The sequence below is a fragment of the Rhinolophus sinicus genome, linkage group LG07 (assembly GCF_036562045.2).
Source record: "Rhinolophus sinicus isolate RSC01 linkage group LG07, ASM3656204v1, whole genome shotgun sequence".
Taxonomy (NCBI): Eukaryota; Metazoa; Chordata; class Mammalia; order Chiroptera; family Rhinolophidae; genus Rhinolophus; species Rhinolophus sinicus.
Window position 1 is genome coordinate 50,942,711 of NC_133757.1, and position 21,346 is coordinate 50,964,056.

General features: G+C 38.7%; 1 protein-coding gene across 1 annotated transcript; it reads right to left on the minus strand.

The window, feature by feature from the left end:
* Positions 1-932: 932 nt before the first annotated feature.
* On the minus strand, positions 933-21,207 carry AP3M1 (adaptor related protein complex 3 subunit mu 1). The gene is made up of 9 exons (XM_019745887.2): positions 20,902-21,207; positions 14,074-14,349; positions 13,219-13,390; positions 11,378-11,515; positions 10,334-10,419; positions 9,546-9,679; positions 8,407-8,614; positions 3,427-3,571; positions 933-2,978 (listed from the first exon to the last, which is right to left on the minus strand). The coding sequence occupies exons 2-9, from the start codon at positions 14,344-14,346 to the stop codon at positions 2,878-2,880; spliced, it is 1,257 nt and encodes a 418-aa protein (XP_019601446.1). The 5' UTR covers positions 14,347-14,349; positions 20,902-21,207; the 3' UTR covers positions 933-2,877.
* Positions 21,208-21,346: the final 139 nt, after the last annotated feature.

The window sequence follows — 21,346 nt, forward strand, 5'->3', positions numbered from 1 at the left end:
CATGGACTCCATCACTATCCCGTAAGAAGCTGAAGCTGTGACGTGTGCAGGAAACCACAGGTCTGCTGTTTCTATTTCCAAAGCCCAATACAAGACACTGGGGTTTTTCAGGGATCCACCAGGGCGAGGAGGCAGAGCTGGCTTTGGGGGACATATTCCTCTTGCTTGAGGAAGCTGATTAAAAAAGTAGGTTTGTGGAGTAGAGCTGGGACATCACTTTTTACCTGACTTTCTAGGTCTGAAAGGAGTAAATATGAAAAGGCGATAGTGTTGCTTTAACAGAAAAGTTGCTGAGTTGGGAGGCAGCGTCCAGCCTGTTAAAGGGAAATGTCCAAGGCTACTGCATTAGCTCAGTAACATCTGAAAACAGTATTCACGGTCTCACTGAGGCAACTCACTGTATGTCACTGGTACTGCCTTCCTGCTGTATTACAGTGTAGTAGTTTTCTCAAATCAGATGACTCAAAGGACAAGAGGACCAGCATCTTTCAAGGATTCTTCTGTAGCAACACTTAAAGAAGGAACCCATCACATAAATCCCTTTGCACAAAATGATGGTGACTGTCTTAGGCAGAAAATGAGCACCTACTTCACTTGCTCTTGAGATATACTCCTTTAAGAATTTAGAAGACGGAGCTTTTCTGCGATTAGCTAGAATTCTGTGCTTGGAAACTATCCCAATACTACTAAGTATTAATGGATCTTTATTATTAGGTGGTGGTGGTAGGGAGCGGAAGCTGTGCTCAGTCTGGACAGAACGGTGATGCTCAGAACGCAGACATTTAATGTAGAGGCTGAGAGAGGAGCCCTTGGAGGTGCTTTGCAGCAACCCTCACCTCTTGGAGAATGCGGAGCAACGTCTGATCATGTTTGCCTGGTCTGACAGGGCCCATCTGAGAATGTTCAATCGACAGTCAAGCTGAGAAACCAACTTGTTGCTTTCATCATTTTATTGACAGTGTAATAGCCAGAACTAGAGAAAGGATTTACTGGGTTCAGTCAAATTAATAAATAGAATAATTTAATTGTAACAAGAAATTGTCTACTTGGAAGTTTTAGCAGAACTTGCTAGAGGCAAGGGACTTGTGGCAAACAATCTGCTTGTACACAGGACAGCACAGAAAGAAAACTGGATAGTCCAGGGAGTGATGGCTGAGAAAGGATTCTGCAGACAGAAAAGCAAATGTACCGACTGACTGCTCTTTTGAGGTATGAACTTTGAAGAGTTAAGACATTAAAAATGAAAAGCAATTGAACTGGGTAACCAGCCTGAAACAGGGAATCAATATTTGGTGACACCTTGATTTTAGCTGCCAAGCTGATATTGATCACCCGAGAAATTTCAAAGTTTCAGTAAGTGACCTTTCCCGTTAGATGAAAGGCAGGCTGGGAGCCCCAGGCAGACGAAGGTCAGAATGCTGCTGTGTGGTGGGCTCCGGTCCCAGCACCGCCCACCAGCCCCACAGCAGAGGGCGCTGAGTGTCAAGGCTATCTTTAGCACGATAAAGAATGAAAAGAATGGACTCAGAAGAACTTAATAGCGTAAGTAAGAACAAGAGGAACCATGAAGAACAAGCACTTAGATCTTAACTTTTAGCTTTTCTCCATTCTTCATGTCTAACGAGGCAAAATAACTGGACTTCTACGCCAGTACAGTTGAGTGAAATGTTACAACTATAAACTGACTTGCTGACCACGATGAGCAGTACAGTTTCTCAATGTTACTGAGGACTGTGTTTCTGCCTCAATATAATGTACCTCCACGTACTGTCAGCACAGCAGACATGTAAGTACTCCAGTGACAATTACCACAATCATTTCAGGGAGGAATCTATTGAGTAGCGCCGTGGGAAGCACAGAATGGAAAGGGAGTTTCCCCAAAGACAAGGGACAGGCAAACTCCAGCCCTTACAAACAGGAACAGAAATGAGGACAGGGAGGCGTTTTCCTCCTGTCGCTGAATGAACTAGGGCATGAGGCCTTCAGGCTGCCTACAGTTTAACTGACGTTTGATAGGCTTTAGAAAACATGAAGATGGCAAAGGTTCACTTAAGTTTCTCTCAGTCGTTTAATTTGCTTAAAATCTCAAATGCTTGTGCTTGCTGTAACTTCCAAAAAGCAGTAGTGTTCCCTTTTATTACCTTAAAGCATTTGCCCCTTTGATACAAATGATTTTTACTGTGCTAACAGCTGAACCAATGGCACAAAACTGAGATGGTACTTACTGCAGCAAGGTCCCTGTAAATCAAAATTGGAGCTTTACATAAAAATCTTATTTATAAAAAATACAATACCAAGTACAGTGAGAATGGGGCACGGAGCAGTGCTCCCGGCCAGGGCCATGTGGAAGTGGCTTTTGCTACAGTGCTTGCTTAATGGCACAAGTGAAAAGCTGAGTAAGGCAAACACTTGAAGAGGCAGTTTTTTGTAAACTTCTCGGGGTGGGGAAAATTTCCTCTGTTGGGACAGACACAGATTTGGGATGGCTAAGATCAGGTGGATATTTGGCTGCACCTGACACATCACATTACAGATTAAGACAGCTCCTGCTGCCTTGTTTCCGGAGAGGGTATCCCTGTGGCCTTCTGCCTTTACTGTTAACATGTGCAGCCCCCAGCTGGTATCCTCCTAGGGAGGAAATCACTTCCCAAATCTTCCTAAGTGAAAAGATACAAAATAAGCTAAGTCATTCAAAAGTTACCTGAGCTTAATGCTCCTTAAGAACCCTACACTGATTACTAAGCAACTTTGTTAGCAGTGTGCAGCTCAACATATGCTTTAACTAGAATATGTATTCCCACCCACTTGGTACCTAATAGTAATAAACTGTAATGACACTTGGAAAACAAACAGGTCTTGAGGAATGTTGGCCTCTTCTCATGTCCTCACTTGGAACTTTCCAGCTTTTGTGACATATTTGACTCCTTTAAATGGCTTATATTTCTCCCCATACATGTCCAAGCGGTTTACTTTTAAGCCTGTGTCAAAAAGAATGGGTAAGGAAATAAATAAATTATTTTCCTGGTCACAAATTGTTAACATTTGTTTAACAATGAGCATGACACAGTAAGTCTGACATTAACCAGTGTCCCTTCCACCATTTGGAAGCAATGTCCCTTCTACCATTCACATGATTTAGTTCAGATTCCCACATGGGCAAGGAATTTAAGGATGATTCTACTCTCTGTGAGTATGAATGATGTCTTCTTTGGTGCTTGAATGAGGGTGGGGGTGAAGTGAAGCTGTGTGAAATAGGGCGCCCTCCAAAATCACTGCACCCGAGAGTCTGGCCCCATACACAGCATGAAAGGCAAATGGAGCTGTTGCTCTTTCTGGAGAGGGAATATGACTCACTCTCCTAAGCAACCAGTAGTCAACCTCAGCAAAATTCAGTTACTCTGAAACACAAGTCAAATTTATGCTTACCTGAAATCGCAAGCTGCTGGATCTTGAACTGTATGTTAAGGCTTGGATTCTCTTCTGGCTTGGGTGCTCCAGACTGTAAATTTACCAGTCCTTTAAGACTTGGGAGCTTTTGTGGAGTAATTTTGCCCACATCCCATGTTAGTACCTTAAAAAGACATGAAAAACAAAAACAACCTGAACCATTTAATAAAGATAAATGTTCAAAGACACTGTTCAAAGACACCATAAATTTTTGTACAAAATGAAGCACAGTGTCTTGGAAGCAAAAGACCTCAGACATTTTTTTTTTTTTTAGATTTTTATTTAAATATAGCTAACATTATTTTAGTTTCAGGTGTTCGTAATAGTTATTCAAAAGTACTCACCTGGCACTATACTTAGTTATTACATTACTGATTATATTCCCTATGCTAAAGAAGTGATCACTGTAAGTCCAGCAACCATCTGACAACGTACCACGCTATCACAATATTATTGATTATATTTCCTATGCTGTATAATACACCCCCAAGACTTAACTTGTTTTATACCTGAAGTTTGAATCTCTAATTCCCCTTTATCTTTCCCCCCTTTTTAATTTTTTAATTACGGTTGATGTTCAATATTACTTTATATTAATTTCAGGTATACAGCGTAGTTGTCAGACATTTATATAATTTAAGAAGTGATCTCCCTGACTAGTACCCACCTGGCACTATATATAGTTGTTACCATATTATTTATTATATTCCTTATGCTTTACATCCCCATGACTATAACTACCAATGTGTATTTCTTATTCCCTTCACCTTCACCCTGCATCCAACCCCCCACCCATCTATCACCCCAATAAACCTAGTACCCATCTGACACCATTGTTATTACAATATTATTGACTGTATTTGTTGTGCTATACATTACATCCTCATGACTACTGGGTAACAACCAGTTTGTATTTCTTAATCCTTTTCTTTTTCACTTAACCCCAAACCCCTCCCACTTGGAAACCATCAAAATGTTCTCTGTATCTATGTGTTTGTTTCTGTTTCATTTATTTTGTTCTTTAGATTCCACTTATAAGTGAAATCATATGACATTTGTCTGTCTCTGACTTGCTACACTCAGCACAATACCCTCTAGGTCCATCCATGTTGTTGTAGATGGAAAGTTCATTCTCTTTTATGGCTGAGTACTATTCCATTGTATATGTGTACCACCTCTTCATTATCCATTCATCCATTCAGGGACACCCAGGCTGCCTCCATATCTTGGCTATTGTAAATAATGCTGCAATGAACATATGGATGAGCATGTGCCCTCAAAGTACCATTTTGCGTTTCTTCAAATAAATACCCAGAAGTGTCTTGTTATAGCCTTTATTTTAAAGTCTAATTTGCCTGGTATAAGTATTGCTACCCCAGCTTTTTTGTTTCCAATTTCATGAAATATCTTTTTCCATCCCTCTGTGTGTCTTTTGATCTGAAATGAGTCTCTTATAGGTAGCATATATAAGGGTCTTGTTTTCTTATCCATTCAGCCCCCCTATCTTTTGATTGGAGCATTTAACCCATTTACACTGAAAGTTATTGTTGATAGGTATGTAGTTATTGCCTTTTCATTATTCATATATACATATATTTTTTTCTGTCTTAAGGAAGTCCCTCTAACATTCCTTGTAATACTGGTTTGGTGGTGAGGAACTTCTTTAGCTTTTTCTTGTCTGGGAAGCTCTTCATCTATCCTTCAATTCTAAACGACAGCTTTGCTGGGTAATCTTGGTTGTAGGTCCTTGCTTTTCATCACTTTGAACATTTCCTGCCAATTCCTTCTTTCCTGCAAAGTTTCTGTTGAGAAATCAGCTGACAGTCTTATGGGGGCTCCCTTGTAGGTAACTGCTTTTTTCTTGCTGCACTCTGCATTTCCTAGGCTTGTATATCTATTTCCTTTGCCAGGTTGGGAAAGTTTCCCATCATTATTTCCTTAAATAGGTTTTTAATTCCTTGCTTTCTCTCTTCTCCTTCTGGTATCCCTATAATGCGAATGTTGGTACGCTTGATGTCTCAGAGGCCCCTTAAACTATTCTTTTTTTCTTTTTTCTTTTTGCTGTTCTGTTCTGATTGGGTGTTTTCTGCTGCCTTATCTTCTAAATCGCTGATTCGATCTTCTGCTTCATCTAATCTACTGTTGATTCCCTGTAATGTATTCTTCATTTCCACTATTGTATTCTTTATTTTTGACTAGTTCTTTTTTATGTTTTCTATTTCCATTTTTATGCTTCCTATCTCTTTGTTGAAGTTCTGCCTGAAACAACTGAGCATCTTTATAACCAGTGTTTTGAACTCTGCATCTGGTAGATTGCTTGTCTCCATTTTGTTTAGTTCTTTTTCTAGAGCTTTATTTTATTTGGGACATGTTTGTCTCCCCATTTCGGCTGCCTCCCTCTGTTTGTTTCTATGTATTAGGTAGGGCTGCTATGTCTCCCAGTAGAGTGGCCTTATGTAGTAGATGTGCTGTGGGTTCAGTGGCACAGTATTCCTGGTCACCTGAGCCACACACTCCAGGTGGTCCCTTGTGTGAGTTGTGTGTGCCCTCTTGTTGTAGTTGAGCCTTGGTTGCTATTTGCATTATCAACGGGAAGGATTCACCCTTGGTCTCACTGGTTGTGAGGACTTGCTGTGACACAGTGGAGGAGTTGTGGTGCAGGGGCTGATCTACTCTGCTGATGCAGTGTAGGATCTGCATCAGCAGGGCTCTGGTACTTAGCCAATCTGCTCCCTGGGTGTGTCGTCCTTGGAGGTGGCTGGGTGATGTTCCTACTTGTTTTGAAGCTGGCTACTGGTGTGCCACCTGGGAGGGGACCTGCTACGGGTCAAGTTCAGCTGCAGCCCATGTCCCAGCTGGGGCCACCAGGCAGGAGCCACAAAACAATCTGCAGACGGCCGCTGCCCATGCCTTGATTGAAAATGCCTGGAGAGGCCAAGCCATGAACCAAGGTCGGCTGCCACTAGTGCTGGGCTTAGGGCTGCTCAGCCAGAGGTATGGGACACACTCAAGCCAGATACTGCTTGTCTGTGTTCTGCAAACCTTTCAGAGACCCTAGGAAAGTCTGTGGTATGAGCTAAGGCAGGTGGCTTGTATGAAAAAGCCACTGGAAGCAAGTTTGGGTGTGCCCAAAAGTTGAGTGGGGTGGGGTCTCAAATCACCAGGGTGTGGCAAAAGAACAGCGTTAGCCAGCTTGATGGAGATTCAGATATGGCAGCCACCAGCGTCTGCACTCCGGGAAAGGGGAGGGCTCAACAAAGAAACAATGGCTTCTGCCAGTTCCTCTATCTGGGAGAAAGCTGTCCCTCCAGCCCTCGTCCTGTAGTCATACAAGTCAGTTTCCCATGTATGTGCCAGTCGCCTCTCCACCTGCTGCCCCAGCACCGGAGCTCAGAAGCAGTGATTGCAACGGTAAGTCCGTGCATAGTCCCTTTAAGAGGGGTGGCTGGAGTTCACTCAGCCACAATCTCTGCTATTTTTCACAGCCAGAAATTAGGGGACTTCTCTCCCCGGCACTGGAACCCTGGGCTGGTAAGGGGCTGGGACTCCTCACCCCTCCAGTTGGGGGATCTCTGCAGCTGAGATATCCCTCCTGATTTTTAATGGTCACAGGCAGGTGTGGGACCAGTCCATTCCATGTCTCTGCCAATCCTGAAGTGTTTTTTTTCTGTGTGTCCGTAGTTGTAGGGCTTCAGCTCAGTTAGACTTCAGGTGACTCTGATTGTTGTTCTACAGTTTAGTTGTAATTTTAATGTGGTCGTGAGAGAAGGCAAGTATAGCATTTACCTACTTTGCCATCCTAACTGGGTCATTGAGACCTGGGATCTTCACTGAGTTTACCACTAATTAGTTCTGTGACTGAATGGAGAGTAAGTAGAGAACCAACATTTGTTGAACATCTACTTTTGGATATAGCACTATTTGTACATTATTTCATAGTAACCTATGATTTAGATTTTGTCTTTTTACAAATGAGGAAATTAAGGCTGAGGTCAAATGATTTGCTTAAGGTCAGACAGTTAGTGAGAAGGTTGGGCTTTGAACCTAAGGCTATCTGATTTCAAATGTTCTTTCCACTATACCGACTTTATTGTTTCTGTCTGGGCCTCAGTTTATTTTCTATAAAATGATAAGACTGACTTAAATTGGTATTTTTAAACTTTTAGCTATGGGACACTTCGTTCAAAGGAAATCTTTAGGGTGGAAGCTTACTAAGAGGAGAAAGCAAAGCTGTTATGGTTGAAGCTGGACTGAAGGGCTATGGATCTGGAACTCCCCTTCACTTCTCAACCCTGTGTGGTCTCTGGAGAGGTTCTTTGAATACTCAGGACTGGATTAGATGATCTTTAACATTCTATGATTTTATTTTAAAATGTATTTTTTCATTTATCAGGCAGCTCAATGACTCTGCTATTGAAAAGAGTATTTTTCACCCAAGGAGGAAGCTGAAAGAAAATAAATTTTTAGAGTTTCTCTGAAAACCCTCTGCTTGAGGCACATTTATATAGGGTGAGAAAGTAGCTTTCCAGCCAACATCCCCTGTGGAAAAGTATGAAACAATGCTTTTAAATTGAAAAGGAAGAGAAAGGTCTTAATGACCAATTTCAATAGAAAATTTAACAATATCTTTTTATACCCACAAAATACTTTTCTCTTTTTAAAAAGCTTTCACATCTTCCTCACTAGAAAATGAGTGTGTCTCTGGATTATCAATGAAGAGTAAAGGCACTTTATGGAGGAGGACAGGATGAGTCTCTTTGCAGTTGTTCTACTCGGCAGCAGATACAGGATTCCCTTCACAGCCAGTGGCAGAAGCACAGCACAGTATGCTCTCTAGGTTTCATCAGGGACTTTAGTTTTAACCAAGACACTAAACCTTCCCTCTACCTACTCCCCAAGCAAATCACAAAACAAAGACTGCAGAAACACTCGCTCACTCTTGATTTGAGGTAGCTGTACCTTGGTAACTGGATCAAATGTATAGCTGCCTTGTGTTGGTGTCAGGTTCATATTCAGCACAACTTTTGGCATGTGAACTGTCACTGTGATTCCTTCAATAGTTTTTCCCATATTCTGCTTTGGTCCAATTGTAATATCAAATCTGCCACAGGAACTGTTCTCCTTAAAGCTGATGCTATGCTTCACATACACTGGTATTGCCACTAGACTAAAAAGATAAAGAAAGACACAAAAGCACAGACACACACAATTAATGTTATGAGACAGCTCAGGAGGCGGCCTAAAAACCTCAGTGCAGAGTATCTTACTCTGCCTCTTATCCCACTATAGGGCCCAGTACCTTCAGAACTGCAGATTCTGTATCGGGGGCAGGCTGAAGGGAGGTGGTGAGCATAGCTCAGTGTTCAGGTACCACTGCATTAGGAATGACAATTTCTGAGCAATAACTATACAAATAAAGATAGAGATCTGAAGCTCAATGATAGGATCAACAATTGGGGCAAATAGCAGTAGTTTAAAGAAATGAATTAAGATCCCATAGAAATAATTTAAAATTATAAAAACTAAATAAAGCAGTTCCTTTGTGGTAAAAGCCAAGAAACAATTCCTCTACTTTTGAGTCATGTCCTGATGTTACCCAAATAACTTCTGATATTTTCAAGGGACAAACCAGCTATAAACCACAACACTGAATCATGCATTTAAACCACAGTGCAGAGAAGAGTGACTTGAAGCCACTCTTCAAATCACTCTTCAGTTGGGGGATGTCTGGGGAACTATCGGTAGGTCTGTCTCCTTCTGTCAGCCATGAAGTCTACAGACTATAGTAAAATTATAGCACGGATCACGGTTTTGCCCAAGTTATACATAGTCCCAAATGTTTGTTCTCAGGTACAAGTCCCAAATGCTTGTTTTCAGGTATTTGACTAGTCTCATTTACTACTACTCCATACTCTTAGAGTCAAGGTACACTGATTATTTTAGACATATTTTCACCAGTCGTTGGCTATCCTGGTGAACCATGGCTAAAGAGAACAATGATGAATTCAAGTATCTAACTGTCAGAATGAAACAGGGAAGTCAGTTCTACCCAGCACATTGGTATATGATGGCAGTATCTGGTTGATGCATCAACATACTTTTGTGAGCTGACACGATATGATATGAGTCGAAAATTTCCATCCGGAGGAATAAATGACAAAACTCTTTCAGATTCCCAACGCTTGAACCGGATGCAGGGGTGGAAGCTGACATCATCTAGAAGCCTTGGGTTCTGCCAGGAAAACAGAACACAGCCATATTCATAGAGTATAATGAATATGGCAATGCTACTCAGATATTATGAGAAATTAATATGCTCCTTAAAGGTCATGTAAGAGTTTGTTACTGTGACCCCATCAACACAACCTTATGGTTTCATAATATAAAATTTTATATGCCTTATTTTATTTGAATTTCAATAACTCTATGAGGTAGAAAATACAAGTAGTATCATTCCCATTTCATAGATGAAAAAAAAACATAGGTTCAAAGAACTCAAGGTCAGAACAAGCTAGTGACAGAGATAGCATCAGAACTCAGTTCTCTTGATTGTGTCATACCAAGTCTAAAATGATGCAAAAAATCAATGCCCTTTCCTATCAGCAAAGCAAATAACAATTCAGTAAAAATAACACAGCAGATTTGCAGAAACCAGCCTGCCATTTAAGCTCCTTCTAGCACATCCAGGCAAAGACCTTTCCTCAGCTTTTCCATGAAGGCTACGCTCATCATATAAGCTATTTTCTTGGTAAGTTGTGCTAAGGATATTTCTGAGATAGTCTTCTGCATTCTAAGATACCAACATGTCTCAGTATTTATCATTTCACTTAGTACTTCACATGGATTAGGCATGAAAGCAGCTACAGAACAGGAGAACAAAACCTACCATGAAAGAAAGGGAAAGGTCAGGCATTCCAGATAGTTTAATGCAAGCATCAATGACCCCCTGAATTTCTGCAAAGACTGTAGATCCTGAAGAAAGAAAAAACAGGGTGATAACATCACTAGAATCTGCGTCTTTACTAGAGCTATCACTATCTCTGAAGTAATGGAGATACCTCCTGGGTGTCAGACATACTGAAGCTTTGCACATCTATTAACAGGTCAGTGGACAGAGATCCATTACACCACTTCAGACAGCTTTTTAAGTGCCATGGCCTGTACCTAACTCTGGTTGGAATATAATAATTCTGAGGAAAATCAAACCTGTCTATATCTTTATAGTCAAACTTGTACTAGTGCTGGATATAAAGTTAGAATATTTTTAACAGAATTTAAAAATGAGGCAAGTTTCTCATGAAATGGATTAAGCTATCTGTTAACTTTTAAGAAACAGGAGCCATTATTCTGTAATATAGCTATTATTCTGTACAATGGAATTTTACACTGAAAAGGGCACTCACTATAGAAAAGATATTAGCTATTATTTCACAGTAACTCATTTTCACACACCAACTAGCTGTGTTACCTTGAGCAGATTACTTAGCCCTTCTGAACTTCAGTTTCCTTCTGTGTAAAATGTGAGGGTTGGACTAGATGTTTTTAAAAAAAATTTATGATTCTAACAGAGTACTGTTATTTTGTCTGGGGTCTTTACTAGAAGTACTGCACAAAAGTAGCAGCAAAGGTATGGTATACAATAGATATATAGTAAATGTTAGAATGAATGAATGGCAAGAGGGAGAGGTGTACAGGGTAATAACTAGCTAAATGTAAGACAGCATAAGATCTGATTTACAAAGGTTTGGCAGATCTCAACTAGTGGTTATGAAAATTATATGTAATCTCTGGGCAAAATAAACAGATTTTTAAACAATTAGAAAACCAAAGCTTTTCCACTGAAACCATACTGCCAAGGGATTTCAATTGTCTATTCAGCTTATGTCAGCTGAACTGTTTTTCCCAAATAAGACTGCATATACACAATTACCTGATTTATCTATAATTGCATCTATTTCTTCAACGACATCGAAATAGGCTTCATTATTTGTGTACTTTACCCCTGCCCGGCGCCATGGGATGTTGGACAGCTGCCCAGTGGGGAGTGTGTCCCCAACATTACTACTGCCTAAAAACCAGAAAAGGAGAAAGCGAAGCTAATGCATAAAATAATCATCAGAAAAGGCATTAACAGAAAAAAAAAAAATCGAATGCTTTAGTTGCTTCTTTAATATTTGGGTTTTTCTTCACTGAAGTTGCAGAAGGTTTCCAGAATTGTTGGACACATATCCATACCAACATGATCAAATTTCCAGAAGACAGAAATAGGCCATGTGGTCCTCTATCTGCCAATCCAGGTTAAATTCATTTACTTATCTTTTGCTTCCTGTGTGTTAACAGTAACCTAACCTAATTCCAGTGGCTCAACAACAGAATCTCATCCTGCTGCCACTGATGAAAAAAGAAGCTGGTTGTTTCAAACCCTTCTGCTGATAAAATGTCTCCACTGAGAATACAGAGTGATAACTAGGTCCTTTGGTATTCAGCTTAGATTCAACATGAGATGCTGCCAAGCAGGCCTCAGTGGAGTAACTGCAATGAAGAACATACTTTGGCCTTTTTCCATTTTAAGGTCAGCACACCCATCTGGCTGCAATATGGCTCATGTTCAACAGCGGGCTAATTTCCTGGTAAGCTGACATAGATCTGAAAATAAATCTGATTGTCCCAAACATATATCCTTGAGGAGTGACATATTCAACATTTTTGGTTAATGTAGATTTCCAATTCAAAAGTGGTACATTCTTAACAACAACACTTTCCAGTGTGACTACATCATCTATAAAGTATGAAATTGCTTTTAAAAACTTTACACTATTATTTATATATTTTAATTTATTTTCCAGTCTCTCCCATCCAGAGTGTAAGTTTTAGGAGCACAGATGAGATGATCTTTCTTTGAATTTCTCCTGTCACTCAGCCTTGTACAGAGGATGAATAAGAGCTATGGAACGATCATTTTTTTCCAGGCCTCTCTTACCCCATTTTTTAGGTCAATACACTTGGAGAGGCATTTACAACCGTGGACAGTATAGCTGGAATGGCATATAATGTTTCATAGAAATTTTTCTCTATAAGTCTTTAATATTCTCAAAAGAATATTGTTATCTGATGTACTAGCTCAGTAGAGCTAGAAATTGGAAGCTTATAACACAAGTACAAGGCACACAAAGTATAAGATCTCATAAATGGACTACTTTCCTACATCCTTTTGTTTTAATACCTCTCTTGCATGTATAAAAAAAGACTTGGAGGAGATAGTACATACTCTGGTATAGAGTTACATTTTCTATACGCTAGTAATTATAGGGTTTGCAGCATATTGCCAGTTTTATAACAGTATTTTTTCCCCCAACTTTATTGAGTTACAATTGACACTTAACATTGTGTTAAATTTAAGATATATAACATAATGATTTATGTATATATTGCAAAATGATTACCACATAAGTTTAGTTAACACCCATCATGATATAGGCTACTTTAGGATTAAATGAGATAATTTATTCAGTCTTACTCTTTAGTGTTAAACAATAGTAATAAGTTGTGGTCTTGTAGAAAAACCTATAATAAAAAAGTAATAACCAAAAGTTCTTTATCATTTACAATCTAGCCTCTTTCCATGAAAAGAAATATACTATCTATTTTAACATTATCACCAACTTTAATTCTGGCTACACTGGACTACCTTAATAATCTGTCAGAACATAAGCAACAATGAGTTGTTTATAAAGTTTTAATTGCTCCTAATAAAGTATGTCTTCACCTTACCTGTAATAGAGTTGACGACAGAACGTAGAATTGTTGGTGGTTTAATCAGTTCTTTCAAAATGTTAGATTCAGTAGCCAGTGGAAATCCATTGTCTAACATTTCTTCCAAGAGCTCATATACTATGACCACATTATCCTTAATTGCAGCCTCCGAACACTCACCAAAGTAGTCCTGACAAAATGTATATAATATTGCACAATGGAAGGCATGAAGAAAGGCTTGCTAAATACTTTTTGTTTTGAAAAATAGTTATAGTAACATAATTCATTGTTTAAGATGAATACAGAGGAAATACAGAGGAAAAAACACCCTCGATAGTTCTATATACCATTCCTCAATATTTTCTTAATATTTTTAGATTGAATTCCTATTACATATTACGCCAGAAAGTACACTGAAACATTAAATAAGAATGTGAACTATAAGCTTCCTTTGCTGTGATTCGGTACTCCAAAACACACAGCTAAGTTTTAAACTATTTGGTATATTCTGCAAAACAAGATAAAATAAAAAATGTAAATATTAGAAGACTTGATAACCAATAAAATCTTGGGACCATTCATAGAATTGTATGTGGAGGGCACTGTTGCTTCCTGAGGACATAATTTGTAATGCATATAAAAAATAAGGCTTTCGTGACCATGCGATTGTTCTGTTCTCCTAAAACAGTGAATGCAGCAGCCATGTGTGCTACTGTACACCCTACAAAAAAGGTTTTATGAATTTATGCTTAGTAGAAGAGACAGACAGACAGACAACACGTCAATAGCTGGGTAATTAACAAATATAATAACGTGTCCCACCTCCAACTAACTTAGGTAATTTAAGTTCAAAAGATTTGATGAATAACTAACCTGAAAAGTGTCAGCAACTCGATGTAGGAACTCAATTACAAAGAGAGGTGGCACTTCAGTCTGTATGACAGACACAAAGAAGAGCTTATCCCGATAGATACTGATGAGGTAGTGGTGAGGTGTTGAAATGACAGGTGGTACATTTTCAACGTCAGCAGCTTTCTCTTGAGCTTCAAAGAAATAATCACAGACAGATTGGCTCACAACACTCTTCCAGTGCTTCTCTAGAAATATGTCACCGGAGCAGTTTATGAGAAATAGACTGTGGATCATTTTCTGGCGGGGGGAGAAAAGGTTTAAATTTAGTATACATCAGAAAGTATCCTTGTATTATCCTGACACCAAAACCAGACAAGGCAATACAAGAAACCACATACTGTTATCACTTAAGAATATAGAGGCAAAAACTCCTGAACAAAATACTAGCAACTGAATCCAGCAACATATAAAAAGATTATACACCCTGACCAAGTGGGATTTATTCCAAGAATGCAAGGTTGATACAACATATGAAAATCAATCAACACAATACACAATACTCATAAAAGACAAAAAAAACAGAATCATTTCTAAAGGTACAGAAGAAAATCATTTGGCAAAATCCAACATCCTTTTGTGATAAAAACCCTTAAACTTGGAATAGAAAGAAACTTCTTCAAACTGATAAAAAGCATCTATGAAAATTCCATAGCTAACATCATGTTTAACATTAAAGACCACAAGCTTTCCCCTTAATATCAAGAACAAACAATGATGTACACTCTTCTGACTTCTATTCAACTAGAGGCTCTAGCCAGGGCAATTAGGCAAGAAAATGAAAAGGCTTCTAATTAGGAAAGGAAGAAATAAACACCCCTCCCCCCCACACACACTTAGAGCTAATAAATGAGTTTAACAAGGTTGCAGAATACAAGATTAATATGAAAAATCAACTGTATTGCTACACATTATCATAATACCTTATACACACAAATTCACTCCCAGGTGGATCAAACAGAAACGTACCAAAAAAATGTATAAAAATAAACAGTGTATTATTAAATGAAAAATTATACAGCAATGAAAATGAATAAGCTATTGCTACATGAGACAAATATGGATGAATCTTACAAACTCAATACTGAACAAACAGACACAAAAGGATACACACTGTATGATTTTATTTATATGAAGTTCTAGAACAGGTAAAACTGTTTGAAAATTCAAATGGTTTATTTTATGGAGGAAAGTGGAGGCAGTAACTGAGATGGGTATAGGGGTGGTCTTCTAAGGTGCTGGTAATGTTTTATTTCTTGGTCTAGATGATGCTTACAAGTTGTGTTCATTTTGTGATAAATCATTGGACTTTATGTTATGACTTGTATACTTTTCTATGGGTTAGTTATGTTTAAATAAAAAGTTCATTGTCCTTGCAATATGGGGGTCAGTGGGAAAATGTCTAATTACCTTAATCGTTTTTTTCTTTTATGTGGATAGTATTTGGTGTTTAGTACAGTGGTCCATTCATTCAAAATTACAGGCTACATGTTTGATACATGTATGATACATGTAGCCTAAGGAGAAAGAATTTAAAATCTGAATACAGTATCTATGCACAAAGATAAATTTCAAAGAGGAAAGGAAGACTTTCTAGAATCGATTCATTCAATTCTGTTCACACAGAAAACAATGACATCAACCTGACCAGTTCTTTTTAGAGAATGTTAGTTATTTTATGAAAGCAGCTGACATTTAAAGACTATCTGGTGATGATTTCTCTTTCCCATTTGGCATATGTTTAATAGTTTTCAAGTAAATTAATACTAATTACTGTGTTTTAGTAATTACTGTATTAATAAGGTTATACATGCTGTTAATAGTTTAGGGTTTCTATTTATTGGAAACAATAAAATGTTTCTTTGTTCAAAGCCATCTCTGTTTAGCCAAGCAATCAACTTGAGTTGGCAGCAATAAACCTTGATTCCTTAGGCTTTGGACCTACTGAATTTTTTCAGAATATCTGAAACCTGATAAATTTTTCTACTTTATCTAGTTAGATGAGTTGTTCAGTAGGTTTGCTTTGTGTTAGCCTTATATTTCTATTAGTGCCAATGGAATATATAGAGTTGCTACACAGAACCTATTAACTTTAACTGACTATAACCTCTGCTGATTCTTTTCTTTTTTTCCATGAAACAGAATCTCCAGCAATAAGATCTGCAACTAAATTTGTATTATGACACTTTTCCTTGAAATAACATCTTCATCTGAAATATAGTGTGGTTTAAAGCAGAATACTGTAATAAACTTAGTGAGACCCAGACTGGAGCACTTCAGGTGAGCCAGCTATTGATATGTCATCCTTTACAAAAATTAATTTTCAGTTCCATTCAAAGTGTTCTATTCATTAAGGATAAATGAATTAATAATATCTAAAAGGTATTAAGTACTTACTGTGGACCAGATACTATGCTAGGCACTTTAGCTACATTATCTCACTTAATCTTCAGCAGTCAATGCTATACTTCTCTATCTCCATTTTACAGATATGACAATAAAGTATCAGAAATGCTAAGTCTACGACCTAAGATCATAGCATAAGTATCAGAGCTAGGATTCAAACCCAGAACCAGTTGAATCCTGAGCTCCTGTTTTTACCTGCCTCTTAGAGACTGATTATTAGGAACATAATGCAACACTGATAGGATTTCAGGCAATGATGGGCATGTCCTATATCTATGCTGTCCAGTATCGTAGCCACATGTGGCTATTGGACATTTAAAATATGGTTAATATTACCGATGTACTGAAGTTTTATTTTTAATTAATTTAAATTTAAATTACTACATGCAGCTAGTGGTTATACCACATTGAACGGGGCAGCAAATGTGCTGTTTTGAGCTTGTAATTAAGAGGAAGAGTTGAAGGATATGCTTATTGTTTAGTTAGGAGCCAAAATGTGTTCTAATAAATTGTTTGCAATATAAATTATATTTAAAAGAGCTGACACAGGTTACCTTCCTCAACCATTCATCCTGTAGAAAGTATAGTTCACATGGACCTGTGGTATCCCATTGCCACAATATACCCTAAAAGACCTGCTTGTTCTGAAAGCAAGTGACTTTGTTGTTTGTTTATTTTTAGGAACCAGATTCCTACTCATCCTCTTAAGCTGGTGAAAAATTCTTTCCAGGAAAAGTTTCCACCAAAGTTGTTTTCACTGGCAGTAATTCAGGTCTTGGAAGAATACAGTAAGTTAAACTGGCCATCTGGATTTATTATTGTTATCCTTAGTGCTGAGATGAAAGTATAACACTTGTGGCTTTCAACAGTTCTGAGCTTTAAAACCCATCTTAACCTTCTACTATAGGAAAAGAGAGCTTATTTCTTCTATCCATATTATGACCAAGGGCCTAATGCATATAACAATTAAATAAATATCACATGCAGCCTATTTGTTTAACTACTTAACCTTTTAGCAGATGTAGTTCTTTTATTATTTTAATAAACTTCCTGGGAAAGCTACACACTCACCACCACCACAACTATCTTTTGAGTCAGAAAGCAGAATTCTCCCAATTTATTTTAAAGCCACTTGAGAAACTGTGCTCAGAGGCTGTTCCACCAGAGTTCTGACTGCAGCTTAAATATGTCATAAATTCCCTTTACCAAATGTTGAACACACTCATTCTGATGATTCATAATCACTGCAATTACAATAGTCAAAATATCCTTGGAAGATAGTGTCTAAAAAAGAAAATGTGTTTCTTCTCTATGTAACAGAATAAAGGCATGGAAGGTGAGATAGGCATATCCAAGGCCAGAGAATAAGGCCAGAAAATACTGTAGCTCCCGATTCTCAGCCAATATTTTGACCATTTATTCATTCAACAAGTAGTTTTGAATATGTTTTATATATTAAGCAATGAAGATACAAGGGTGAACAAATTAGACTCCCTGAACTCACGTTTAGAGTTCAACGAAGAAGGCAAACAACTTAATACAGTAAAATGTAATTCCTATTATGATAGGGAAACACAGTGTGCTATAGAAATTCACAGGCTTTGATGTGAGGGAAAACACAAGACAAATCCAGTACAAATTCAGCAATTTTAGGAGGCGGAGGGAAGTTGTGAGATGAGACTGGAGAAGAAGATAAGCAGAGATTAGTTCACTTTATTCTCTGGGCAATGTAAAATCATTTTCTATGGTTTTATGGAGGAGATTCATGCAATCCAATTTACAGTTTTAAGATTGTACTGCAGAAATTGCATAATGGGGCAACTGAGTATCATTGAGACCAGTTGAGAGATGTGTTATGGTGGTGGCCTGAACTAGAGTGTTGACAGTAAGGATGGAGAAAAATGAAAAGAGAAACATTCAGGTTTGAGCGAAGATTAGGGAGGGGGCGGGGTGGAGATGAGAGGGAAAAATGAGGCATTTAGCCCTAATCCTGTATAATCTGACCCAAATCTGGATACATTTGACTCAAATGGATATATTCAAAAGACTACTGTATATATAGGTCTGGTGCTTTAGAGAGAAGCCAAATTTGAGATCGATTTGTGAGTAATCATGATTTTTTGCTAATGGGAATTGTAACTATAAGGAGAATAAAATTACAAAGAGAGAATGTGCATAGTAGAAGAGAAACTGTGGAAGGAACTCCAACATTTGAGTAGCAGCTGAGTCAAACAAGTAGGCCTTAAAAAAAAAAGACTAAAATATGGCTGAAGAAGGATTAAAAAAAAGGGGATGGGGAGGATAATGTTTTCTAGTGACTAGAGTGTGTTAGTGTGTTTCCAAAAGAATGGAGTGTTAAACATTTTAAATGGCACAAAGAATTCAAGCTATAAGAACTGAAAATAACTGTTGATTTAATAGTGTTTCTCAACTTTCTTTTCAATATTCCTGCTTTTTCAGATTTCCCTTCAATCATACCCCTCCTATAAAAATTTTAATACTACAGTATATCTGTATATCTCTTTATGTACTGTAAACATATCTGTGCTTTATACATAAAAAGAGTATGATTTTTTCATTTGTTTCACAAGAGGCAATTTTTGTCCCCACTGATATATGATTTAACACAGAGGACACTGGTGATCTTTGTAAAAGTAGTCAGTGGTCGTTTAGCTGGAAACTAGATATGCTACAGTGGGCTGATAAATAAATAGCATGAATTGGGAAGAAAAGAGATAAGGCGAGTAGTTGATACATTCAAGAGCTCTAGCTGTGAAGGGGATGAAAAGACAAGAAAATAAATAGGAGTAGTTCATAAAGTTAAGGAAGATGATTTTTAAATGCTCAATGAAAGGTGTGAGCAGAGGGGAAAGACTGATGATGTAGGAGAATCACTGAATAAAAGAAGACCCGGAGACAGTAGGAGAGAATGGTATTGGGAGACTAGGTGAAAGGATTTGAACAAACGGCAAGATTTGTATATTTGGTTGCAGGAAGATGATGGCTTTTATTTTCTGTGTGTAATAAGAGAGGTCATTTGTAGAGGGAGAGAGACTACAAATACCATTTGCTACCCATGAATAGAGATATTATTGAGCTTCTTAAATATTCTTAAAAATGTCTAGTCAGCAGGGAACTCCAATAATATATTATGTTGAATATTTAGAAACATTGTAAAAATCCTAAGGTTCAGTAAGAAAAGCTAACCTTATTTCAAAGAGAGCTTTCCTACTAAAGATATGTCAGGTAATTCTTCATTTACCTCATTCCTCCACTTTTCCTATGTTTTCAATCGAAAGTGTCCTTTGTTTCCAGAGCTAATTCTTCCATTTGTAATTTTGATCCCATTTCCTTTCGTCTTTTCCAAGGTCTTTATCTCCTCTTTTTGAATCTTTAATCTTAGACATGGGTTACTTGCTTTCTGCACCAAAACTTAATGTATTTTGTATTCTTTAAAAACAAACAAACCTCGAACCTTTTAGGGATCTTCTCATGCTCAATAATCTTTTGCTTCATACTCCAAATGAGTCCACTTGCAGTCTCTCCTCTCAGTAACTGACTCTATGAAAGTCGCTCTCTCAAATGGCTAACTTCCTAATCAACAAATCCAACAACCTATTCTCAGACTTCAACTTACTCCTTTGACCCTTGTACATTTCATGATAACGTTCCTCCAAACAAAACAAGTACTTCTTATCCTCTTACATGAAACTTCACCTGTTTGGGTTCTCACCTTGTAAATTTCTTTCCGGATTACTTCCCACGCTTTTTTTTCTTTTAATCTTTCTACCATGTCCATCTAAATCACTGTTTCAACCTCGATATATCCCTAAGTTCCACAAAATTCCTTCTCCTCATCCGACAGCTCCTAATTCTATAGTGGCACCACCTTCTTAAACTATAGGCTTCAGGTTCAATCCAAATCTATCAAATCCACCCAGCCACATCGCTCGTCACTTTTCCATATTCACTCTCCTGAAGAACTGCAATCCCCTCCTCACTGTATTCCCCACCCCAGACAAGAGGTCCGCTCGGGTAGGTCAGAGGTTTTGTTCTCCAAAGCAGAAGCCTGGGGCTGAAGGCCGAGTCGTCGGCACTCCAGCTCACTATGGATGACAAGACCTTTTTCTCGCGCCGAAGAACCCCAATGAGCTTGAATCTCTCCGGTTTGGGGCCTGAGAACACTGAGCTGCAGGTGCACCGCTCCCTTCCGGCCCTGCTGGCAAGAAAGCCCGGAAGGCCGGGAGCGAGGCGCGGTCCCGGCCCACAGCACCGGGAACGCTCCGGTCCGCAGTCCAAGCTGGAGTTCGGAACCCTAGCTATTCAGCCTACTCCCCAGGTTCCGAACTGTCCCCTGACCTCAGACTCCCCGCCCCTCACACTCACCCCGACACCTGGGCCTGTCAGTGATTCGGCGCCGGGTCCTCTCCGGACCGAGGCTGAAGCAGCTGAGAAGACCGTGAGGACCCCGCAGTTGGAGTGCCCAGTAGATTGCCTGACTAACAGCTTCAAAGAAACCAACTAGGTCTACCGATTTGGAAATATTAAATAAGCGGGAAGACACTGAATGAGAAGAAACACGTCTCTTGCGTTTTAGGATATAAATCTTTTAGATCATCCAGAATCTAGAAGAATGGGGGGCAATCTCACACCATCTGGACTCAGGCGCTCATCCGCAGCCTAACTCAGTCTGGGGTCCCCCTATAGTCGGGTGGGCGGGGTCATGAAGGGTTTGTATATTAGCTAATGGGTGGAGCCGAGGGGTAGAGCCAATGACTGTGGGTGGGAGAAGCATAGACTGGGAGGAGTCGGGAGGGGCGGGGTTAGTAAA